General features: G+C 50.1%; 3 protein-coding genes across 3 annotated transcripts; 1 reads left to right on the forward strand and 2 right to left on the reverse strand.

Annotated features, from left to right (window-relative positions):
* On the reverse strand, nucleotides 1-10,935 carry DRG2 (developmentally regulated GTP binding protein 2). Its single transcript, XM_065732784.1, has 13 exons — nucleotides 10,851-10,935; nucleotides 9,808-9,968; nucleotides 9,365-9,454; nucleotides 8,558-8,618; nucleotides 7,748-7,838; nucleotides 4,278-4,350; nucleotides 4,039-4,129; nucleotides 3,710-3,807; nucleotides 3,059-3,135; nucleotides 2,527-2,615; nucleotides 1,941-1,999; nucleotides 1,482-1,535; nucleotides 1-1,394 (listed from the first exon to the last, which is right to left on the reverse strand). Exons 1-13 carry the CDS (start codon nucleotides 10,912-10,914, stop codon nucleotides 1,308-1,310), a joined length of 1,095 nt encoding a protein of 364 aa, XP_065588856.1. The 5' UTR covers nucleotides 10,915-10,935; the 3' UTR covers nucleotides 1-1,307.
* Nucleotides 10,936-13,546: 2,611 nt separating this feature from the next.
* Nucleotides 13,547-19,514, reverse strand: GID4 (GID complex subunit 4 homolog). Its single transcript, XM_065732785.1, is given in 7 exon segments — nucleotides 13,547-13,978; nucleotides 15,129-15,259; nucleotides 15,920-16,021; nucleotides 16,678-16,785; nucleotides 17,307-17,366; nucleotides 19,166-19,471; nucleotides 19,473-19,514. Coding segments are annotated over 7 exon segments (813 nt in total). The 3' UTR covers nucleotides 13,547-13,914.
* Nucleotides 19,515-19,666: 152 nt separating this feature from the next.
* Nucleotides 19,667-24,916, forward strand: ATPAF2 (ATP synthase mitochondrial F1 complex assembly factor 2). Its single transcript, XM_065732803.1, has 8 exons — nucleotides 19,667-19,896; nucleotides 21,139-21,183; nucleotides 21,518-21,663; nucleotides 21,988-22,085; nucleotides 22,896-22,976; nucleotides 23,079-23,191; nucleotides 23,541-23,656; nucleotides 24,287-24,916. The coding sequence occupies exons 1-8, from the start codon at nucleotides 19,788-19,790 to the stop codon at nucleotides 24,422-24,424; spliced, it is 846 nt and encodes a 281-aa protein (XP_065588875.1). The 5' UTR covers nucleotides 19,667-19,787; the 3' UTR covers nucleotides 24,425-24,916.
* Nucleotides 24,917-25,697: the final 781 nt, after the last annotated feature.

Below are 25,697 nucleotides of genomic sequence, written 5' to 3' on the forward strand. Positions count from 1 at the left end.
TCACATGAAATAGCAATCTTTATTTTCTCAAATAAAATATTCCTTCCATTTCTGCTCGATCAGTTTGTGAGGGGTGGGGAGGAACACAGAAGAGGGAAGGAGCCCTGTTCAGACAAGTTTGCTATCAGACCTGTCCTCACAGTCAACAATCCACATCAGACCTAACTCTTTTCCAATGAAAGAAAATAAAAGCTATCGGCAACTCTTGATCCCAGAAGGAAAGAGCTGCTCTCTATCAGGCACTCTGAATCGTTTAGCATCAATATTTAATGAAAAAGCATGATTAGAAAAATCCCAGATTTCTGAGGAAAAATATCCACACAAGAAACACTGGTAAACAGGGCTGGGGTAAAACCCATGGCATGGGATGGTGCCGAGCTCAGGGAGCTGTTATGGGAATTTAGAGGCAGGATTGAGAAAGAAGCACAGCCCCAGCAATGCTCCTGGGGACCAACAGGCAGGAAACGAGTGGAGGAAACTCCCAAAATCACTCTATGGACCATGATAATGCCATAAGTGAACCCTCACTGCAGCCTATGGCTCTCTCTGGTCGTAACCTGCTGCAGTTTGGCCAGGTTAACCATTACTTAACAAGGTTTCAGTTCTCACCTCTCAGTATCAGTTGGGCAAGGATGTCCTACAAACCCCTCTGCAGAGCTACCAGGAAGCACAGAGTGCCACGTTTTAATGTAATTGAGGGACCATCATATATTCACCAGGGCTTGTCTCAGACTGAAGTCTCCATCTATGAAAGCTGTAGAGACAACACATCCAGTGAGCAGAGGAGGAAGAACTTTGTTATCTGTTTCAGATCAACACTTAAATTAAGTGAATAGATAAGCAGCAAAGCACCAGCAATGTTCTCCCAGCTCTGGTTCCTCTGTTCAAAAGCACAGGGCCACATCTGTTCAAACAAACCCATGAACTTTCCACTGGCTGAGCAAGCCTCTGGTAGGTTAACACACAGACACGTGTGCAGATCTTATTGGGGCAGGATGTTGCTGGCTGCACGAACTGTGTCCTAGAAGAACTGGCTCCCTTTTTATTTTATTTTCTTTTTTTGTATTTAAGAACCATTACCTCGCCTGAAATGCTACAAGATGGAAACCCATCTTCCCCACCTGCATGTACAGTAGCCTCATTTTAAGCCTCTCTCCAAGAGAAGGAGCTTCACAGAAGCCTTCTCACTTTCTTGGCTGTGGAACGCATCTCCTCTTTTTTTTTGTTTAGTTTTGCTTTTATGTGGTCAGATCCAATTCTAGTGATTAAAGACAAGGCCAGGCACCAGCAAAGAGCAGCAAAGAGAGCTACTTCTTTACGATCTGAATGACATCTTCATGCTCCATCATATGGGTTAAGCCCACTCTTTGAGGGCTGTATTTTGTGCTTGTCCCCTTTAAAGAAAAACAGAGAGAAGGGTTAGAAGATGACCAGCCAGAGACATACAAGGACAAGGATTTCATCTGCTGTTAAACACTTACCCATACCAAGGCATATTTGAACTGGCTGGCTAATGATCTGTGAATCCGGTGGCACTGCAAGACAGACAGACAGAGAGGCAGCTCAGTGACCCTCTGTAAACAACGTGCTCATTACTCAGGATTTAGAAGCAACTCGCGTCTATGTCAGAAATGACAACAGTGGCTTTAGAAGCCAGTTAGCAGCACTTGAAATGCAGAATAGATGCACAGACTCTATAGTCCACCAGAAGTTCTGCTTCGCTGCTTCCATGTGGTTTTTCACTGCTCTGAATCAAGTAATTAAAATAAATAAATAAATCTTCTATAACAGCAAGGAAAGAAACCAGAGGCAGAATCAGTGAGGGTAACAAAAGGAGAAGCCCAACTGAGCACTGACACATCCCAAAAAGCACAAATAAATCATAGCAGGCTCCAAGCTGCCTTCTACAGATAACCCATTATAAATAACAGAGAAAGTACCACATGCTCCACAGAAGCTCCCTTCCGTAGAATAATGGCATCTGTGAAGTCCGGTCTCTCTATGGAAAAGCAAACAAGGGAAAAGAAAATAATCACTGGTTTTGCACTGAGTGTGTCCTAATAACATGCTGACACTGTGCCACACTGCTTCGTGCTTCCTATGCCCCAGCTCCTTGCCTTGTTACTTGCCAGCAGCCTCCCAGACACAAGAGGCATCCAAGTAGCTGAAAGCACTGAACCTCCTCTGTCCACACTCCAGTACCCATGAGTACAGTTACCATGTCACAGGCAATAGCTTTCTCACAACTCCTCTTCTCCAGCCCAGAACTTGCAAACTTTATTTCTTTATGATAGCATCATGCAAAGCCTTATAAAAATCCAGCTCTTCCAGTGCAGAGAGAACAGGTGGGTCAGATGTAATAGAAAGCACTTCCCAAGAGTGCTTTCTATCCAGCTCCAAGCTGGCTAGGGAGCAGGACATGAGATCTCTGAGAGCCAGGCATCCAAGGCCAGCTGGCAGCCTGTGTTTGGTGAGCAGCAGCCCTTTGTGCCTTCCAGACCTCCTGCTCAGCTAATGGCCACTTACGTCCTCGTTTCTTGGTGTAGATGCAGGTAAGTGCCAGGTATTCCCAGAGCTTCTCCAGCAAGTAGTCCAGGTTCAATTTCATGCCACAGCTGTAAAACACCAGGAAAATCTCCATGTTTATTGCTGTTGTAATTTAGAGATCCAGAAGAACAAGGTGAAACATCTAATTACAGTGCTTGGGTACAAGGGGAGAAGTCTGTAACGATGTCATTACAGGAAAAGCACAAGATGAAATTAACAGGGCTTTCAGAAGGGAAAGTAGCTTTGAAGCAGCAAAGCCCCGATCAGATATATCAGCACTTCCAAGGGAATGAGCCAGTGACTTATTCTGCCCTGCAGATGGTGTGAGGAAGCCAAGCAGCCTGCCTCTCCTGGGGAAGGAAGCCTGGAAAAGCTGTACAATGGCTCTCTGCTTCTCTCTCCAGCAGCTGCAGACAGCCCTCAGAAAAGGCTCCTTCTTGGGAGAAGCTGGAGAAAGAGGTGTGAGATGAACCACCAACCCATTCAGGTCAAGCAATGCACAGGTTCCTACCTGATTACAACACTGTGGGGTCTCCGAGCAAGACGGTCCACTTCCTCCATAGATATCTGGTCAATCTTGTTATAAACCTAAGTCAAATGAGAAACAATCCACACTTTTTAGGATGCCTGTTCAGCAGCACTGCAAGGAAAACAGGGATGTACATGTAGGTGTAACACAGCAGTGACAGCATCTGATACAGAAACATGGATCCCCATCAACCAGAGGGCAGCCAAGGCTTTTAATAAAATGATGTGCTGAAATTCAGGAACCTAAAGATAATTTTAGACCTCAACCTTTTAGCTCTCAATTTGGGATGACTAGCAACGTGTTCTCTAGCATCAGGAGTTTAACTCCAGGCCCAGTCATTATCAAACAGAGCTGTTAAATGACCTCCAGTCCAAGGAAACATTTACAAGAACTCAAATGGAGAGCTGGCAGCAGAAAAGGCTCCACACCACAGCTCACGCTGCTGCACGGCAGCCAACCACTAGAGGGCACAGGGAGAGCACACAGCACAGCTGAGCAGGTATAAATAGCAAGAAAACACCCACCTCCTCATCCCAAAATCGTTACTGCTTTAAGAATAAGGAAGACCCAGAGCTTCCTTCTGAAAAGACATGTTTGGTGCTGCAGAAAGCAGGTTGTTTTTGAGATACTCACGTAAAGGCATGGCATGTAGACCCTGTTGCCTACAATCACATCAATGAACTCATCAGGGGAGCAATCCTCTCTGAAAAGGACCTCAGCGTTGAAGATTTCTGAGGGGAACACTGTCAAGGTCCAAATCCAGCATGCCTAAACACAGCTGTGAGCCAATGGGCTGAGCCTGCCTGGTGCAGCTTGGAAGAAGGGAACAAAGATGGAAAAAAAACAACCCAGCCCTCTTCTTACCCCACCAAGCACAGCAAGGCCGTCCCCCAGCAGGCATCACTTGGCTCGAGAGCTGCTGACTTGAGATTCAAGTCCCTCTCATTTTAGGAAAAGGATACTATACTCATGGAGGATGAGCTGTACCAACTTCTCAGAGCACTGAGTTAGCGTGACAGTTGAGTTGAAGGATATACCTCCACCCTTCTTCGGCTGCAAGACAATAAATCAGCTTAAGAACAGCCTGTAAAATCCACTGCCTGCTTCAGTCTGTCCAACACAAAGGGCAGCACACGGTGGACTTGGCTTTCATTAAGCAGCCTGACACAAGCTGTGGTTGTAACAGCCCAGGAAACCTCACCTTGAAGTAGATATTTGGTTTGCTTTTATTCAGACGGATTCCTACAGATTCCAGTTCTTTCTCCAGCAGGGCCCTGCAGGGACACTGCATGTTAGTACCTGTGAGATTTGAGCTCAGTCAGGTGACAATCACACTCTTCCTTTTTGACTGTCATATTCAAACAGCCTTGTCATGAACTTTCACTGCAGTGTAACACCCACAGCTAATACAGGACAGAGTCTGTGGCAGCAATATAGCTCAGCATCCCCATCTCTGCACAGTCATCCTGGAGGAATGATCTTACAACTGAGAAGCCCAAGCTGAGCTCTGCAGAAAGTTCTGTATAAGCCTCTTTAAATTGCTCTTAAAGGGACTGCATTTCATCATTTTTTCCCTTGTAATGCTCAGAACGTACTGGGACTTAATTAAGTTTGCCAGTCTGATCCATGGAGCTTGGTCTCTGTATGATAAACTAAAAACACTGATGGAAATACCTACCTGGCTTCTGTATACGATGTGGCATTCAGTTCCAGAGGGAGTAACTCCAGATGGGGCTGTTAATTCTATGGAACTTGTGATTTTTAAACAGGCTCCTGGCCTCTCCTTTGAATTCATTATGCATTTTCTCAATGCTCATCCAATGCTCGTAATGATTGTGGTGTCAGTCTCCCTGAATGTACTCTTCATCATTTTACTCAGTATCTGTATTTGTAATATGTTGAGAAAGCCTTCCCCAGAGCCAGAGAATACTGAGTGGCAGGGAGTTTGGAGGGACTTAGGAGAGACTTTAGAGAAATGGGCATCACTGGTGTCATGGAACTTTTCTCCTGAACACCTGCAAGATCCTGAGAACTTAAGCAGGCATTTGAGACAGGGATGTTGTGGCTCAGATGGATCTGAGGAGGCCCAAATTATTTGGGGTCTGGCTTATGCTTACCAGGCCTTATTCAGTACTATTCCAGAGAGGCATAGTTTTTGAAATAGAGCGAGAGTCTCTGAGCCAAAAGGGACAGTCTCCATATCCACAAAGAGAGTCTTTTAGCTGACAATCAGACTCTCCAGTCCAATCTAGACGCCCTCCAGTCTCAACAAGATGCTCTCCAATCCAACATGGATGCTCTCCAGTCTCAGCGAGATGCCCTCCAATCTGAGCAAGACTCTCAAAACTGAGCAAGATGCCTATCAATTTACATTACTCCATCTCCAAAATGAACTACTCCACGTTCAGGCTCAACAAGTCAGGCTCCAAGGTGAACTAAATTTCGTCATAGCTGAGTGAGACAGACTTCGAACCGAGCTAGTGAGAATGATCATTAAAACCAACCAATCTGATCAACCACAGGTGACACCAGAATCGATGTCAGTTGCCTCTGTAAGAGGATGGGAAATGAAAAGAGTCTTGACTCCCTTAGAAGAGAAGAAAGAAGAGGAGCTGAAAGTGGAAGAAGCAGACTCTGAAAGAGAAGAGGAGAAAGTAGAGGAATCAGACACTGTAAGAGGAGAGGAGAGACGAGTGGTTCAAAACTCTAGTTTCCAGTAGTTGGGCTGAGACCCCCAGCAAGAGCACTAGGAGGGCAATGAGTCCTGGTAGAGTAGAAGATGAAAGAGAGATCGTTACCAATGTTACTCAACCTCTGAAAATGAATGAAATTTGAAGTTTGAGAAAAGACTTTACACGCCACACAAATGAACCTACTGTCACCTGGTTACTGCACTGCTGGGACAGTGGGGCCAGCAGTGTGTGGCTAGATGGAAACGAAGCTCACCAGTTGGGTAGCATTGCCAGGGACTCTGCCATTGACAGAGGCATTAGTACATGCCACAACAGACCCTTCACTCTCTGGAAGCAGATGCTGATAGCCGTGAAAGAAAAATATCCCTTCAGAGATGATCTGTTGCCTGAGAAAAAGAAATGGTCTGATATGGAAAAGGGCATAAATTATTTGAGAGAATATGCTGTGATGGAAACGTTACATGACCCTGCATTCATTCATGATGAACCAAACCAAGAGCATGACCCTGAGAGAATCAAGTGTACACCAATTACGTGGCGTATATTCACGAGGACTGCACCAGACAGGGATGGCAGTACATTAGCAGCAATGTATGGCAGAAGACAAAGAAGACCCCTTATAAATGACCTGATTAACAAACTTCAAGACATTGAGTCACATTTAACCCCTCTACAAGCTTATGTTTCAGCCTCTGTAAAGGTAACTGAAAGAATGGACAGACTAGAGAGCAATCAAGAAGATATAATGGACGAACTGACTACGGTGCCAAATTCTGATGAAACGGATGGATCTGATGGGAACCAGGATTCCCAAAAGTGCAACATCTCAGCTATCAAAAGAGGATGTTCTCCTGCTCGAGGCAGCGACAACAGTAAGACTATGTCACGTATTGCCTTGTGACATTACCTACACGACCAGGGGGAAGATATGAAGAAGTGGCATAAAAAACTCACTCCTGCACTTCAGGCACAGGTAAAAGAGATACAAAATAGATCAACCACCAGGGTGAACTTCTCCAAGAAGGTGACTGCTCCAGTGACTGCTGAACACGGCAGTAGCCGTAAAAATAACAGAGGTAACAAATAGAGGGGGGCCCTGCTCCCAGCCAGGGGGGGGGAAGGGATAATAGAGTGTATTGGACTGTGTGGATTTGATGGCCTGCCACATCAGAACCACAGAAATACAAGGCATTGGTGGACACTGGTGCACAGAGCACTCTAATGCCCTCGAGTCACCAAGGGACAGAATTAATCTATATTTCTGGGGTGACTGGGGGTTCCCAAGAGTTGATCACGTTGGAGGCTGAAATATGCCTCACTGGTAAAGACTGGCAAAAACATCCTATTGTGACTGGCCCAGGGGCTCCATGTATACTTGGTATTGATTACCTCAAAAGGGGATATTTTAAGGATCCCAAAGGGTACTGATGGGCCTTTGGAATAGCTGCTGTGAACGCAGACAACATTAAGCAGCTGTCTGCTTTTCCTGGCCTGTCAGAAGATCCGTCTGTTGTGGGGCTGCTACAAGTGGAGGAGCAACAGGTACTGACTGCTATAAAAACAGTGCACAGACAGCAGTACCACACCAACAGGGATTCCTTGCTCCCCATTCATAACTTGATCTGTCAGCTAGAGAGCCAGGGAGTGATCAGCAAAACTCACTCACCTTTTAACAGCCCCATATGGCCAGTGAGTAAAGCCAGTGGAGAATGGAGGCGGATGGTAGATGACTGTGGCCTGAATGAAGTCACACCCCCACTGAGTGCTGCTGTGCCGGACATGCTACAACTCCAGTACGAACTGGAGTCAAAAGCAGCCAAGTTGCTCAGGGTCTACCTGGTGATGCAGAAGAATGGGGATGTTCAATGTGTACCACAAGGGAATCTGATGTTGGGAGTGCGCCCTCAGTAATTCTGTGGATGTTGCATGTGTGTGTGTCACACGTGTCACCCAGCCCCACGCACCCAGAAACACTCACCGCTGCACTTCACCCTTTGTGGCATCCAGCATCATAATGACAACATCTGCTGTCCTGGCCACAGCTATCACCTGCCGACCTCTGCCCTTCCCTGAGGAGAGAGGAGATGGTTGTGTATCAAGAAGAGAAATCAGCTTTGAGTTCTGTGTCATGGCTTACACAGCCAGCACATGTAAAGCTATCTGCACACAGCCGTACATGTTGAAGTGCCACTGCTGCCAGCTGGACAGACATCCCACACCCGTACAGTGGGAGTGGTTCCAGGTGGCAGAGACAGCTTACACAGGGCAGCGATGTGGGCATTTCCTGGGCAAAAGAGAGAGACCTTACTAACCACACCACGCTCCTGTGAGTCCATTAGGAGGTTTTTGTAAATTTTGTTAAGACATCAGTTGGTCACGTCAAAATGAAGTAGAAGGACAACAGCCCAGAATAAAAAGTCATGGGAGGACTTGCAGGAATGCAGGAAATCAGTCAAAAGTCACTGTTCAGTTGTAATTCCCCCCTGCCCCTCCAGCATCTTTCTTTAGATCTCCTCTGCACCAGAAAGCAGATGAGCAAGATAACACTCATGCAAGAAGGTGAGAAGTGACTGACTTGCTTTGGCTCCCACCTCCAGCAAAGCATCTTTCTGCCTCATATAGAATCTTACATGAGCCAGGGATAAGAATCGTGCCTCATATAAGATCAAGAATGCCATTTGGAAAGCCAGCATGGGAACTAGCAGCCTGGGAAAGCTGCTGTTTGATCTGGCCAAGTATGATACTGAGGGCAAGTCCCTCCTTTACATCAACATAGAGATCAGCCAACCTTGCGCCGCTCCTTCGATGATCCCAGGAAGATCCAACAGCTGAATATTGGCTCCTTTGTACTGAAAAAGAAACAGATGGAAAGTTGAAAGCCTTGAAGCTTTGTTCATTGGGTCTGCAGAGGCATTAGCTTTCAAGCTGTTGCTGCAGGAAGTCCTCAGTAAAAGCTTCAGCTGGTGACTGGAGCTTGAGGCTGCACTTGGTTGCGTTACAGTGCTCATGTTTTAACACCAATACATTTGCTTTCATTATTTAAATCTGCTTTCAATTCTGACCCAAGTTTTCTCATTACTCTTGGATACTTTTCAGTTTGGTGCCCTTTACCATTTGCCTTACTGATAAACACTCAGACCACCACTAATAAAATTCCTCAAGGACAGGAGTAGTCGTATTTTCTTTCCAAATTGATCACAGTACAGATTGCCTCTTTTAAAGCTTCATTAAAAACAAATCTGTCAAGGTTTCCAGCCATCTGGTCAATGGTGCCAAGAGCAGTTATAAAAAATTCAGTTGAGAATTCCCATATTGCTCTGGTCAGTCAAACTGTGGCATATGAAACCTCAATCAAGCAGTCAATCTTGAAGAGTTATGCAGCCTAGAGAAGTGCTATATCAGCACCACAGGTTGCAGACTTGATAATACAAGCACTCAAGACTTCGTGAAGTTTAAAGCAGAGGTCAGCAGAGATCTCTGGATACTGCTGCTTCTCAGTGGTAATACAAGTGTAACTGCAGTGAACAGACTCCTTTGCATGTCTGGGCTTCTTTTACCACTATCTTCTGTGAAAGGGAGGAAAAATCCTACTTACTTCTATGACTCCTGGGATACACGTCAGGGTTGTGAACTCATAAGATGCAGCTTCACTGGCTGTTGAGGTCATTAAACTCAAAAACGTGGACTGAAAAAGCAAGAGATTACCACCATGAGAGATTCTCAAATGAAAGCACTGGTACATATTCAGCAAAACATGCAATACCATAAAGTGTTCATCAGCTTTTAAAAGTCAGGTTGCAGACATCCTGGACCCAGGGACCGAAGCAGTAATGGGTCTGCCAGCACTTTTCCAGCATGCAAATAAAACCTATACCCTCACCTATGTTCGCAGCAGCCCTGTGGTTGCACTAGTTAACTTTTTGTTATCCAGTGGCAAGTTGAAATACAAAGAAACAACAGATTCCTGCTTTACAGCCCCTGCCAGTCACAAACCCAGAAACACCACACACTGCAGGGTTAACTCAGATACTCACTGACCTTACCCACAGAAGGAAAACCAATCAGTGCCACTCGGGCATCTCCAGATTTCATCACATCGAAGCCTTCTCCTTTAGCAGCTGAGGATTTGGAAGGTTCTAACAGCTGAGCTCTGTACTTCGCAAGCTTTGCCTTCAGCAGGCCGAGATGGTACTCAGTAGCTGAAATAACAAATGCAGCAACTGGTGAACAGACAGTCCCAAGTAAGCTCAGATTTCAGTCTGTAGCTTAGCACACCCTAGCTGCACTCCATGTGTTCTGTAGTTTTTGAGATCGGCCGCCGAGAACAAAATCTTACAGTAACCTGCGTGCAAGTAAGACTTCAAGGAAATAATTTTCAGGTTGGATATTAGGAAAAGTCCCCTCTTGGAAAGAGCTGTCGGACATTGGCACTGCTGTCCAGGGGGTGGTGGGGTCACCGTCCCTGGATATGCTCCAGAGCCACAGAGACGTGGCACTGAGGGACGTGGTCAGTGTGGATGGGCTGGGGTTGGGATTGGGAGGAGGCAGAGCCTGTGGGGAACCCCTGCCACAAAAATACAAGATGCTCTTCCTCCGCTTTTGCCAATTTTAAAAAATATGCTCAGCTTAGAGCTCGAATACACGAAGAAAACACGTACTGACTTACTCTTAGCAAGGCACTTGAACTTACACCTGACACGGAGAAGAAGGCAGCTCGCTCAGTAGAAGCTTGGAACAAGGGGCAGGAAGGCAGCCCGGAGATCGCAGGATCTATCACCTCTCCTTGCCAGCATTCAGCACAGCCCCCTGCCCGCAGAAGCAGCAAAGCGCAGTGCCACTGCCCTGGCGCACCCCGGCCCTGCCTTGAATCCAGGCATCTCAGCTCCAATCCGGGGCAACCCGGGTGCAGCAGGCCCCGGCTCCCACTGCGGGAACGCGCAGGGCCGCGGACGGGGCACGGAGAGACCCCGGGGGCCCACGAAACGCGCCCAGCGCCCGCACAGCCCCAGCGCCCTTCCACAGCCACCACCCCCCGCCTCCCCCCACCCCTCGCCCCACAGAGCCCACCGCGGCCCCGGCACCTTTGTTCTTCTGGGTGCGGGCGATCTCCTTCTCGATCTCGGAGATCTTCTCCAGGATGCCCATGGCGCGGCCCGACCGCACAGCGCGGCTCCTCACGCCGCCCGCCGGAAGTGCCGCCGGTCCGTCCGTCCGCCTTAATGCTCCGGGCTGCACTCACTTCCGCCGCCTGGCAGGGGGGCGCTGTGCACCCCGCACACCGCTCCGGCCGCGCCCGCCGCCCCGCGCCCTGCGTTCCGCCCGCCTCCGTGATCCCACCCAGCCCCCTCCCAGCTCGCATCCCAAAACTGCTGGGGGGAAGGTTATGTGGCGCAGGGCCGGGGATTGAGCTTCCCCCCCCCCCACTGCAATCCTATGTCCCCTATTAAAGGGGACTGGATTCTTGAACCCTTGGATTCGCAGTTGTTATGCAGCAATTTGGATTCCTGGATGTGTCTTTAGGCAGGGAGGTGAAGCACAGCTGCCCCGAGCTGAGAAGCGCTGTAGTTGACAAACACACACGGATACAGGCCCCTTAAATACATTTCGTTTTTAATTTGGACGTTGATAACTCCGCAAAATACTTCTCCCAGTCCCTTTTCCATAGTACATCCATAAATATACTAATTCTTCAGCCGACATTGTTAAAAAAACAGAAGCCACACCTTTTTCAGAAGCCTCGGATCCCCCATTACTCCCTCTCCCAGCACCTCACCCGTTAGTCACCTTTCACCACAATGTGACATACTGAACAACTCTTTAGCTTATCAAACAACTCAGTGAAAAATCAAAATCAAGGCCTTAGAGAAATCCTGAACACAGGCAGCTCCTTCACATCTCCCCACTGTCCCCTGTCCCTAACACATCTTACTGAGGCCATCTGTGATTTCAACTGAAGCGTTCTGAGTCTGCTGCCACGAGACAGGCAGAGGTGCAGGGAACACTCCTCCCTCCCCATATCAGGTCTCACAGGAAAACTTCAGGGGAAATTCTAGGTTAGATACATTACAGAGTGACCCCAGGAACCTCTCTAATCCAGCTTCTATGGACAGCCACAGAAGCAATTCAACTGAACAGCATTAGAAACCCAAGAGTAACACTGCACTGACAGCACAGAGTGATTAGTGCACTGCCAGTGCTGCACACAGCTCCTGAAAGCAGCTTGCAGGGTAGAGTCTGCACCTGTGCTGCCACCAGCTCACCCCTCCACCTCTCACAGCTGAGCAGCACCGTTGGTTTTAGCCTCAAAAACCAGGACTTCCCCCAGTGCCATGCACGCAGAAATGCCTTTCCTCACCTCCCTGCAGGCCAAGCTTCTCCCAGAGGAGCAGAATAAAAGCAGAATCTGTTTCTAAGCTGCTCTACACACACACCCCCTCCTCCAGCTCCTCCGCAGACTTTGTGCAACACTACAGATCCACCTGCAACAACCAACACAACAGCACACACTTGCTCCACCCTCCCACCTCCGTCTGCAGGTGGGGCTGCTAGTTCTGTGGCCCAGGACCCACCTGCAGAACAGTACTTCAGCACCACATCACCTCCCGACAGCCCCACCGCCTCTCAACGTGCACGATCCCAGCTCTGTGCATACAGAACAAGCTCACTGAGAGCCAAACCCACTCCTGTTAAGGCTTACACTGACAACTCAGCTGCTGCGCAGTACCCGACATGCTGCCAAAAGGAAACTGAAAACAAAGCCCAAGCAACCAGCACAAGGAATGCAGGGGGCTTTGCTTTCCTCCCCTAGGCGAGAAATCCATCCTCAGCACCACTCCTGTCAGCACACAGTGCAGGTCTGCTTCAGGGGGCTGCTTTCAAACAACCTGAAAAACACCAGCCAGACTTGCACAGAACCCTGCAGGTGTGACTGACACATTAAACATATAACTGAGGCCAACTTTTAAAATGTCTTGGAAAAAAAACCCACACACGCATACACACACACTTTGGCACACAAGCCTTAAGTTATATCACTTGAAACATTTCAAAGTCAGAGAGATATTGAGTTTTTTTTGTTGGTTTTTTTTTTTTGCCTTGCATAAAGGTATCAAGCAGTGGTGTTGGTGTAGCATGAGGGTTGAGTACAAATGCTGAACAGTTCAAGCTGTTTCTGTGATGCTGCTCAACACTTGCACTCCAATTACTGCCCCAAAGCAGAAGCTAGCAGAATACATACACGTATATAAAAACTAACATAGACATTCCCAGTTTTCAATGTGAAAACGGTAAAATGTAACTGAGTAATTGTGCATTTGCCATAGGGTCCTTGGGAAAAGGAACCATAAAAATATTCTCTTTTTTTAATAAAAGTTTTCTTTTTTTTTTTCCTTTAAACCCTTAATTTAATTAAAGAGCAAATTATACACCTATAAGCAGAGTTCAGATCCACTTTACTGACAGCCCGGAAGTCCATACATCAAACTAATTCCCAGTGGCGTATCCAGACACTGGAACAGCTCTCAGCTCCAAAGGGCCGGTGTTCCTGAAAGATCTGCAGCTCTGGCTAACCTCATTAGCCAGCAGGAAGCAAAGACTCACTCAATCCTCATCCATCTCAGCCAACACTCCCTTGACAGACCACAGCTGAGCAGCTGCCTGCCAAGCAGAGCCTCACACACGCGGCCGTGCCTGCCTCTGGGAGCATCAGAGCTGGCAATCTGGGTAACAAACCTGAGTCCTGGCGATTGCAACCCATACCAGGCTGGAACAAGGAGAATACAAGCACCAAGCTTACGTTTTCTTATTACTCAGAGAACAGACCGATTCCAGCTACTGAGAAACAGCTTCCAGAGGAGAGCCAGGAGGAATTTCAGTGATAGAGAAACTAGCTGTGCAATAAGAAAGTGCATTTAAAGGTATCTCAAAACCAGATTAAAGATCAAATCGCCACTCGACAGGAGGGAGAATTAAGCTCCAGCAGCCATGCTCCTTGGGCTGGTGGGTTAACATTCAGGCTCTCTCTCACGAGTCCGAGGGGCAGGAGAGAAGCGTGCATTCCCGTGCTCCGACAGGGACACAGTTCTCCTGGCAGGCCATGCTCTCCTGCCCCGTTTGCTTCTGTGCAGCATCAGATCTGGACAGCTGTCATCGGAATTCATAGATAGGAGCACTGTGCTCAGGAACATGAGTTAAATTCAATGACTGATACCTGGGAGAGAGGAAAAAGATGGGTGAGAAGATTACACAGAGCAACAGAACCCGCCCCCACCTTGAACTAAAAGCTCTCATTCAGCTCTGCAGCCAGGTGGGTTCTCCCTTTCCTTTTGGGACAGACTCAGAGGCATTCATGCATCCACTTAACAGTGCTGCTAAAACCCTGGGAGGACTCAGCTTTGTTCCTCATTCCCACTCCCATGTCTTGGAGCTACCTGCAGCCAGACTGAGATCGAGGTGGGCTGACTGGGGGCTTTGGACACCTTTTGAAGTTTGACAACTTTCATGTTCAAACAGTGTTTGCTACAACTGAAAATTAGACTCAAATCTTTCAAAGCTTAGCTTGAGGGGATTCATTTGAAAGCCTCCCAGGCGCCTTCCTTCCCTCTGAGAGCTTCCAGACACCCTACAGATTCACTTGCTGTGCGTGACAAATATTTTTCTTATTTATCCAAAGCTAGGGAAAGGGGCTCTCACAGCTACTTGTCAGATAGCAATAACAAAAAAAAAACCCAAACAAAAACAAGAACAACCAAAACCACAACCAATTAACTTTGACTGCTCCCCACATCTTGCAGCAACACCCCAAGCACTGAGGACTACAAAGCACTGACCTAACAAGACACCTGCCTGAAGGGAGCAGCAGGAGAGCTGTTACACTTGAGAAGGCACCAAAGCTCCCTCTCCTAGGTCCCTCAGATATCTTCTGAAGGGCCAAGGCATGGAGAAGCTGAACTACTTCAGGCTTTTTCAGGCAACCCCATCAAAGGTTTGCAGGCTGGAGCCCAGGCTTCTGGATGGACGCTAATAGTGAGGCACAGCTGGGGTCTGCCTCCCAGCACACCTCAGACACATCAGATCACTGCTTCACAGCATGCTGCCATACAGTGTTTCTCTGCATCGTGCTGCCAGCTCAATTACCATCAGCTGTGCAAAAGACAGCACTTTACACCACGCAGATGGCTGCTCTGGCCAAACACATATGCCCTCCTTCCTCATCAGGGTCCAGCCATCAGGTCAAATCCCCTTCCCACCAAAATAAGTGCTGACTGGGTGCTCCCAAGGCTGTAGATGGGCAGAAGAAGAGTCCCTGCTTTGTCTGAGGAGGCACCCTGCAGTCCCCAAGAGGAGGAAAGCTTCCTTACCATTCTGAACTCCTATGGTAGTAATAGCCTTCTATAGATGCTGCTGACTTCTGGAAGCAGATGTAATAGAAACCAGCAAAGGAAGCACCACTGATGTCTTTGATAGTGTGGTCTGGCACTAGGAACTGCTCCTGCACATAAAACATAGGCTGTATTTAAAAATGTTGGTCAAATACTCCCCTCCCCCACCCAAATTGGCCCTCCCAAGCTGAGCACCAGCATCCATTAACACCAAGCACTCCTGGTTGAGCATTCTCTGCATTCCTACAGCCCAGACCAGGACTTGTGTGTTCTTTCACCACCTAGCACTGTGAGCACCTTACAGGGAAGCAAGAACTGAGAACAGAACCAGTTTTAAAGAGCACACAAAATCAATTTCAGTTCAACACATGCCGCTTCCAGAGGTCAACCTGAGGACCTCTTCCCTTCACAGCTGCACAAAATTCATGTCAAGAGAGGACTCAACCCAGCTGTAGAACCAAGCATGCAGACTGGCCAGCAAACTGCATGAAACCCAGGCCCAGCACAAGGGCTGTAGACACTGATTCTCTCACCCTCTGGAGAATCACCAAGCAAGATTTTCCTGTTGTGTTTTCAGGCATGATTGCAGCCCTTAAGGATGCAACTAATTGACTAGACAGGAGTCACACTGGAATTTGCAAGTATGGCAGGTTAATGAGGTTGGATAGGGCAAGATCTTTCATTAACCCACCAGCAGTAGTTGAAAATGCTTTCAAGTCTCTGTCAGTCACTTGTAAGAAGCTCATCAGAAAAGAAAGCACGCAGTTTACCTTCCATCTCATGAAGACATAGTCCCCGTTTTTCAGATCCTCATAATCAAAGTCATCGGAGTTAAATGTTTTTGCATACTGGTAGAAAGCTTGGAATTTCCCCTAGAACAAAAGGAAAACAAAGTAAACACAAAAACCAGGACACTCGCTTCAGGAAAAGTGCTTACTAGTGCCACCATCCCACTGAAGGGACTGCTCTTCCCTCAGAGCAGTGCTGAGTGCATGCCCCAGGACAACAAGGACTGCAGCCATTCACAACCACATCCAGCCTGGTTGCAGGGGGTGTATATATATATTGACAAAAAAATAATAAACATCAGTCTGGCAAGCAGCAGCAAAGTAATCAGCCAGCTGCTGTGGCCCTGATCCAGGGCACACCCTGTCCTGGTGAGAAGGCTGAGGTTGCTGGTGCCACAAGACACAGGTGCCTGCACCACAGGGGCACCTTGCCCCTTCTCCACTTTGTTTTGTGCTAAGCCTTGAAAACAAAGAGTGTGTTCTCCCAGGAGTGCAAGAGATGGGAATTGCTCCTACTTCCCTTCCAAGCCCAGGGCCAACAACCGAAAAGCAAGACATCCCCTTCCTTCTGAGAGATCTCAGCTCTGCTGAAGAGACCTCCAGATGCAAAGACTCGGGTGGAGGAAGGAGAAGGACACCTTGAAGGAGAGCTCCTTGCATGGGGGCTCTCAGTACCACCTCTACACCAGCTGCTCAGCCAGGAATGCATTAGACCTGCATCTGGCCCCCGATGTATTTACCCAGTGTTTACGATCCACATCTTCATCAGCATCCCACTTGCGTGTTAAGAAAGGGTGCTTTTTACTGATTATTTCCCCTTCAAAGAAAGTAGTGAGGGTTGGGTACTCCTAGGAGAGAAGAGAGAGATCTGTCACCCAGTGACCAGAACTCAGCAAAAGGCAGCAACTCACAGCGAGGGCTCCAGGCTACTTGAGGATCTTGCAGAAGCACAGTAAGAAGTGTCACACTCAGGAAACACCTCTCACTGACTGTCCAGCACAAGAGCAGACCACATTGGAAGCATATGGACAGAAGCATAAAGATCTGACTTGTTTGGGTCATCTTATATTTTCTTCCAGCACACTAGAGGTGTGCCCAAAGCTGACTGCGGGGTCAGGCTGGGTTCTGCTCAGATCCTAAGGGATGTCAGATAAGCTTCCTCCCTTCAGGTCCCCCATCAAGGCTCATCCTATTTGCTCTATATGCCAAGAACAGCAGACTGAAGCCATTAACCTACTTAGTGGTCAATTTTTCTGTATGCTCAATACCTCCACTTCCTACTTCTAGTGGTAGCTTCTCCTACCTCACCAGAAAAAAAGAAAAGCCTTTGAACAGCATCTTCCCATGCTGTTTTGCAATTAGCACTCACCTCTGTAAGGCCTTTTATCTTCAAGTATCCGCAGAGATAGGAGTTTTCCATGTCCACATGCTAGAAAAAAGTGCAAAGTCCTACTATTAGCATGCACAAGAAGGCACTCAATTGATCTAAAGCCATTTCTAACCCCAAGATCGTCCAAGGCTTGGTTCTGTTTCAGCTGGTACCAACAATCCAGCTCACAGCCACCCCTTCCCCAAGGCAGGGGTGGCTCAGGAGGAGGATTTAAAGGCACTCAGCTCTCTTCTTATGGCCCAACTGCTTCCATCTCTTCCCACTCTCAGCCTCATACCCAGACCTGGCACACAAAGCTTGCTCAGAAGGCAGGTGATGCCTTATGCATTTTCAAATAAGCAAATCTAATGCTTTTGTGTCACTCTTCTTCTGAGTTCCTGGGCTGCACTCTTGCCTTTTCTGCTATGCAGAAACGAGACAGGGGGATGCTTCTGCTCTGAGCTCCTTTCAAGCAAGGGGATTTTCCAAGCCTTCCTCTGACATCTCCAGATTGGTTTTCAAAGCAAGAAGCAAATTATTTAGGGAAGTGCAAACATCAGCTGTGAGAAGATGGCTCTTCCCCACCTGTGATCAAAGAAAAGCCACATTTCTCTGTGCTCAGCACAGGGAGAGCAGACAGCCACCTCTTCTCAGCTGACATGCACAGAACAGCATTTTTAGCACAAAGCTAGAGCCAGCCTCTGTGAGAAAGCAGCATGCAGTGAACTCAGCAACCATAGGATGTCTCCATCAGAGCAAACTGTAGCAGGTATACTTGTGCTGCTGACAAGTAGAGGACTGGATGAGAAAACAGAGGGTACAGTTCAAACACTGCCCAAACTGCTGACCGTGGGGCTCTGACTTCCCTCCCCAATGCTGAGCCACGCATCAGGCTGCACTACTGCTGTACACACAGCCTGGGTCCCCCAGACCCATGCCACTAAAGCAAGAACAAGGCTGTGATTCACTACAGGAAAGCATGCATCAAATGCCTGGCTTCCCTAAGCACTAATGACTCCACACCCCCAAAGCAAGTGTGACAGAAGCTCTGACTGAAAAAAAAAAAAAGCATGCAGGGTGACAATGACTCCAGAGAGGGTTTGGAAAGCCCCATTCTCCTGAACTGTCTGGCTGCGTTCCCACTACAGCAGAACTGCTGCACCCCTCCCCTGGCTCCCCACACAGACACCAGCACCACAGGATGAGGAACCCAAACCCCAGCTCCAGTCAGGCACAGGGACTTGCTGAGTTCCAGCCAGGCCTGAAATACAGGCTGCCCTGCTGCTGGGGACTTCCTGGGCACCTCCCAGCGCAGGGCAGGCTCCCACCCTTCCTCCTGGCAGCCCAGAGGCACACAGGCACCCCCAGGCCTGAGAGGAAGGAGGACCTCACGTTAGGTATCTCACCAGCCACAAGGAGAAAATGTGGTAAAAGCGTGAGAGGAAAAGGGGAGGGACCCCAGGTTAGGGATCCTACCAGCCCTAAGGGGGGAAAAAGGAGATGAAGGCATGAGGGGAAAAGAGTACAGAGGAGCACAGGGCCTTGTGGGGCAATGAGAGTCAAGGGAGGGTGGGGGCCCCTAGGAGCCCTGGACCTGCAGAAAGGAGCTCCCAGAGATCTGAGGAATGGGGGAAAGAGGGCTCTGAGAAAAACGGAGAGTGCTGAGGGGCCGTGGAGATCCAAGGAAAGGGGCTCTAAAACAGGGGAAGCTGAAGGAGCCGGGAAAGGGGTTCCCAAGGAGCGAAAGGTACTGAGGAAACGCGGGGAGCGCCCCGCCCGGTGCAGAGAGGGGAAGGCCCGAGGCCGAGCAAGGGGGAACGCGGCCCGAGGAAGGCAGGACGCGGGCCGGGCCCCCTCACCTGCATGACGACCTCCACCTCGTAGGCGTTGCCCTTGCTGCGCTGCTGCCCGCGGAACTTGGCGCCGCTGTACAGCAGCGAGGTGGCCACGCCGGGCTGCGCCGTGTTGATGGGAGGCGGCGGCACCAAGCTGCTGGCGGCCGCCCCAGAGGGAACCGAGGAGGCCGTACCCGTAGCTCCGCCCGCGCGGCACCGTTCGCTGCGCACCGGCATCTCGGGAGGGTCCCCGGGAGCCAGCGTGGCCGGGGCTGAGCGGCCGCCGCCGCCCGCGCTCCGCTCCGCTCCCCTCACGCCCAGGCCGCCGCCGCCTGGCTCGGGGCCTCCTGGCAACGCCTCCGCGCTCTCCCATTGGCCCTCACGGCGCAGCGGGAGGAGGGGAAAAGCGCTGATTGGAGGAGAGCGCTTCCTCCCGGTACGCTTTGCCGCGAGGGCCAATGGGAAATGGAGTTTCTTCCTCCCCGCGCCTCCACGCGACGGGAAGGCCGAGGGGGCAAAACGCGTTCTCCGCGCGGATTGGTCGGTGCGGGAGCAGCATGGCGGCGCCTGGGGCGACGCGCTGAGCGTCGGGCGCCCGCTCCGCTTCCCCTCCTCGTCCCGGTTCGTCCCGGTTCTCCTCGCAGCGATGTGGCGCCGGCGCCGCCTCGTGCAGGCCCTGAGCCGCCTCCCGGCTCTCGCAGCCCGGGGCCACCCGCTGGGGCCGGGTGGGGGTCGCGCTTACGCCCCGCCCGCAGGTGAGGTGGGCCCACCACATCTCCCCCCCCCCGGTGGGCTCCGGATCCCCGTCCGAGAGGAGGAGGATTCGGTGCGGGGGTCCTCAGGGCGTTTTCGTGGGAGACTCCGCTCAAGGTCGCCTGGGGGTCGGGAAAGGTGTTGGGTTCCGGCCTTCAAAATAGGCTGAAGGAAATGGGGAGAGGTAAAACGTGCTCCGAATAAAGTCAGGATTGCCTGACGGCGCGTTCGGGCGCGCTGTGATTTGTGGCTCCGTGCTGTGGTCTCGGGCTGGGCCATGGGGCGTCAGTCTTTGCTGTTGCTTTTCCATTTGGGGGCTTGAAAGTTTTCTTTCAGGGCAGTGAACCTCCCCTCCCCCCCCTCGCAGGCGTGGTTCAGGCACGTGCTGGGCTCTACGGATGTTGCTGGAAACATGTGGATGGAAGGGTGGTAACCAGGGTTTCATTGAAGCATCTGAGGCCATTGGGATTCCTCTCAGGTTCCTGAATCCCCTCAGAGCTGTGCCCCAGCAGTGTGGTGTTTCCTGAGGCCTTAAAACTTGCAGGGGGCTGAGTCTGAGTGGATCCCCTTCCTTCTTCCTGCTGGGCCCATGTTGGCAGGGAGCAGCGCACAGTGATAGACAGCCAGGAGGTAGATTAAAAGGGCTCAGCATTTATGGTTGTAATTGTCAGGGGAATCACACAAGCTCTTCCTGCATTGAGTGAGATGAGTCTTTGCAGCACCACTTCCTGCGTAAGCGAAGCTCTCAGGATTTTGCTGGCACTGTGAGCAGTGCCGATGTAAAAATAGGCTTCTGATAAAGCAAAACAGTGGATCCCTGCACTCAGCGTGCTGGGGAGTGTGTGTGCCCCTGAGCTGCTGGGTGGGATATGTGGGCTGGGTGAACTGAGGGCAGTGGCTCCTCCCTGGTGACTCAGCTGCCATGTGCAGTGTGTCTCTCTGCCACATGGCCCAGCTGCTGCTGTGCACAGTTCCTGGCTCCTCCAGGCTGTCTGCAAGAAACCTGCTCTGTGGATGGTCAGGGTAGCCGTGGCATCACTGCGGGTGTCACATTTCCCAGCTTGAATAAAGCTCTCTGTAATGGAGAAGGGCTAGGGAGTGAATGAATGAGCAGGATTTTGTGGCAGTTCTGTGGGCCTCCGCAGCTCTGAGCACTCCCTGTGTTCTGGCCTCTGATGGGGAGTAGGGGAGGGGATCAGACCTCCTGTCGCAGCCCTTTCAACTGCTCTGTTTTCAATCCCCAGAGAGGAAGAGGTTTTACCAGAACGTGAGCATCTCACAAGGAGAAGGTGAGTGCAGCTGCTGGGACAATTGAGGGCTGGTGCCACGCAGGGGGTTATCACCACAAGGCAGTGGCATGCCTGCAGCCTCTGTTGTGCAGGTGGGCCGTTTCTCACCAGCATGTTTTGTCCTCTACTCATCTATAGCAAAACTATGTGGTGGGAAAGTTTCCAGAATCATTTCAGGAAGAGGAGTGTCAAAATGTTGATGATGGTGGGAAGCTTGCTGATCCTGTGCTCCCTTCAGCTCCAGCTCTGAGCATGCTCCCTCTGTGGGGTTGTCTGTTGTTCCTTAGTGCGTGCTCCTCTTTAATTCCCCAGGATTTCTACTCTGATTCCCCAGGAGGCTTTGAAATCAACTTGGACCACCGGAAGCTGAAAACACCCCAGGCTAAGCTCTTCACTGTCCCCAGTGAGGCCTTGGCAATTGCAGTGGCCACAGAATGGGACTCTCAGAAAGACACCATCAAGTTCTACACTATGCACCTGGTGAGCACAGCAGGTCAAAGTGCTGAAGCACAAAAATGGTCTCCAAAAGCAGAACACAAAGAGAGCAGGCTGTCCTAATGCCAGTGTCACTGGGGAGTGAGAGAAGGGGCCGGAGAGCACTTCTGGGGTTAGTGAGGGGTATGAAGAAGTTGGATACACTCTATTATATGAGCCATGTTCTGGCTCTACATTTCCCTCTAAGTGAGCTCCTTGGTTCTCTCATTCTGCCCCGAATTCTTCTGCTTCTGCTTGGTCTAGTACAGTGGAAGCTGCTGCTTCCTCAAGCTTTGGATTACAGTAATTTCAGTTGCCTTTATCCTGCAGACCACACTGTGCAACACAGCTCTGGACAATCCTACTCAGCGAAATAAAGTGCAGCTGATCCGTGCAGCTGTGAAGTTCCTGGAGACAGACACTCTCTGGTAAGAGACTGTGGTATGCACTGGCACAGAGGCAGGGTTGTCTTGTTGCAGAGTGGTTTTTGGAAGACTGGTTGAGAGAACTGAGGGAAAAATGTGTGCTCTAACCAAGTCATTGGAGGACTCTGGTCTGTTCTGGCTTTGGCCCAAGGGTTTCAATTAGTTTAGGCCAGTCCTGTGTCTGCAAACCTAGTGGAACTCCATGCATTTAAAGGGTAGGAAGCTCAGATTACCTGTACTAGAAGCAGGAATGCCCTTTGCTCCTCAAAGCTCCTGTGGTTTGCAGGATCCAGCCTGCCCAAGTTAGTATCACAGTCCCAGCCTCTGAGGTGTCCACTGGCAGCTGATCTGTTCCTGAAGGGAGAGGGAAACAGGACTCAGCTTGTTCTTTGTTTGTGGCTTTGGTTGTGTTGGGCTGGGCAGGGTGGTGGCTGGCAAGTGCTGAGCTGAGCCATTGGGCATGCAAGGCAGCAGAAGGGGCCCCGTGACATTTGTCCCCTGCTCATCACTTCATCTTGCTGCATTCTGGGGCTGGTTTCAGGTTATCTGCAGAATTTTGTTGGACAGATTGTAGCTCTGTTATATAATTGGATAGAATTGTCCTTTCTTGAACAACAAAAGCTCTAATTTAGGGAAGGGGGGGAGGGGGAATTGTTCTCAGTCAGCTGGTAGGGTGGGCAGGAGGCCTATGTTTGCCATACTGTGGTCTGTGGAAGGCACAGATTTCCTTCCCAGAGGTGCAGTAGTCTGGCTGGGAGCAGTCTGACAGCTTATGAGTAAACACCCACATGGCTTTGTTGTGTAATGTCCCAGCTATCGTGTGGAGGAGCCAGCTGCCTTGGCAGAGCTGCAGAAGAAAGAATGGGATCCCATTGTCACCTGGGCTGAGAAAAGGTAAGAGGTTAAAGCTATTTCTAAACGCCCATAGCTCTAGCACTCATGACTCAGAGCTTCAAGATCCATAAGCTTTTTTAAGGGGCCATGTGATCGTGTCAGGTACAACGTGGCAATTGGATCCTCTACCAGCATCATGGGACCAAACATCCCGGCCAGCACCAGGGACACCTTCGTCAGCCACTTGGCCTCCTACAACATGTGGGCTCTGCAAGGTGAGGGGCTGGGCTGTGGGAGCCCTCTGCGTGGGCTGCACAAGGGCAGGAGAGCTCCTCTCAGTGGGAGAGGGGAGAGACTGTAATGTAATTCTGACATTACAGTCTCTCCCCTCCTGCTGATGTGCCCTGGTGATCAGAGCATTGAGGTCACTGTGGTGATGGTGGTCAGGAGAGCACTATTGTGCTGTTAATTGAACATCTGGCTATTAGGAGCCCAGATGGGAGCAGGGAGGCATCACTGTGATCTGCCTGAGGGAGGACCACAGCCCAGCTGTCTTTTTAGAGCTGCTATAACGCTGTGGAAAACAACCACGAATATTGTTTGTTTTGGATTTTTCCCTTCCAGGTATAGAATATGTAATCACCCAGCTGAAATCTCTGATTCTGTCCATGGGTCTGATTGACAGGCACATTACAGTAGAGAAAGCTGTGCTTCTGTCTCGGCTGGAGGAAGAATACCAGGTAAATTATGTTACAGAGCAACCCCATAATTCAAATAGCAATAATCTCAGCATGACAAGTGCACCCCCTCACCACAAATAACCAGCAGGGGAAGTGCCTGCTATTACAGGAGAGGTTCCACTCCACCAGTCTGGAGCACGCTGCCGTAGAACAACATGATAGATGCAACAGCCCAGGGTGCTCTTGGGGCTGCCAGTTTCGTTTTGCATAACCCAAGTGGCTGCCTTTCTCCCCTTCTAATCTGAAGTGCAAAGCTATGGATGGCTTCTCTTGCTGTGGATTTTCCAGCCTGGAGGCCTTGCTAGACACCAAACTATTATTAAATTGTTTCCTGTGAGAGCACAAACTAGAATCTGGCCTGGTGTGAAGCTCTCCCTGACCCAAAATGGCTGAAGTTGATTAGAGTACTTTCATCCTCCCTTTAAGGGGTTTTGCATGAGAGCACAGTACAGAGGAAACATATCCTTCCACCATATTCATCCAGAGATCTCCCTACCCTAGTAGTGCTCAGTCAGCACGGCTCCTGGAGTGCTGCCTGTGTTTCACAGACAAGAGAAAGGAGGTTGAGTTGCCTAGCAGCTGTGTGTGTAATCCAGTTCTGAACTGATTTGTGTTCCTCCTGTCCCTCAGATTCAGCGGTGGGGCAATGTGGAGTGGGCCCACGACTATGACCTGTGTGAACTGCGCGCTCGTGCGGCAGCTGGGACTCTCTTTGTTCATCTCTGTTCAGAGAGCTCGACTGTAAAACACAAGCTGTTGCAGGACTAAGGCTGTGGGACTGGGTGGAGGAGGAAGATGCCCAGCTGTGAATTGCTGCCGTGACCCAGAGAGGGTGACCACCATCCTGCCACCACAGCTTGTCTGGGATCAGCCCTGTGCTGAGGAACTGCGGCTTTGTGGGCAGCTCCTTGCTGCAGTGCAGCGCCAGCAGTTTTGAGCCCATGAGGAGGAAAGGTCAAGGTGAGCTCCCTCTGCACATTCAAGGCAGCAGCGCTGTCCATTACCAGCGTCTGTAATTCATCAGAGGAGCTCCCTTGAAAGAAACGGCTTCCTGGGCAGGGCACGGCACAGACACACCTAGCATATGCCACATGTCTTCATAGCTGCCAGCTCCTGACACACACTTGTTATGGAAATCTGAAAACAGACTCGGCTGCATCTGTTCTTCATCCCTCAGCGTGCCTGCGTGTAACACCAGGGTCTCTCTGTTTGATTAAAGGCACGCCTCTGCAAGATACTGAAAGCTAATGCTGCTGAGTATTTCTTTGTTTTAATTATCAAACCGTGGTGTAGATTCTGAGCTGCTGGGCTTGAGGCAGGTGTGGGAATGGCTGTAGGCAGAAAAAGTCATGGAGCAGGGCTGAACAGACAGTAGCTATCAGATAGATTAGCTCCCTCTGTGTTTCTGTGTGAGTCTCTCTGCTAGGTGCCCTGTCCTAGAAGCCAAGAAGCAGCAGGGAGCCAATGGTGCAGCGCTGGAGCAAGCAGGGAGCGGGAAACATGGGCTGCAGCCATTTCCAAAAGTACGGGGCACTCAGAGCTAAATCTGTACGTCAGGCAGCTCCAGCTGAAGGGCTTTCGGGAGACCTGGTCTCTCCCCAGAGCTCATATGCAGCCACCCTTTCATTTAACCTTCCCACCTTTCTCCTTGCTGCCTGCCTCTAGCAGTACCGCCCTGGCCAGCATCATTCCTCAGAAGCTGCCCACAAGTGAGTGCAGCAGCTGCTGTCACCGAGCAAGGAGGGGAATTAATGACTCCTCGCTTGGCTGTTGCGAGCAGCAGTGTGTGAGTTCCTGTGGAACCATTGATTTCCCTTTCTGCTAGCTGGGGGCTGCTCTGCTCACGCTGCAGAAAGCTGCTTTTGCAAGAAGCAGTGACGAGACAAGGCTGCTAGGCACGCAGAGCCCCAGCCACAGCCTTGTGCTTGCTGAGCTGGAAACCTGCTGTTATTCTGGGAGTGGTTTGATGGAGAGCGCTCCTCTCCCCGGCTGCTGCCGTGTGCCTGTGGCTCACAGGTTCCTGCCACTGTGCTTGCAGGTA

The sequence above is a fragment of the Cyrtonyx montezumae genome, unplaced genomic scaffold (genome assembly GCF_038088225.1).
Source record: "Cyrtonyx montezumae isolate F1298 unplaced genomic scaffold, pur_monq_1.0 scaffold_16, whole genome shotgun sequence".
Classification (NCBI taxonomy): domain Eukaryota; kingdom Metazoa; phylum Chordata; class Aves; order Galliformes; family Odontophoridae; genus Cyrtonyx; species Cyrtonyx montezumae.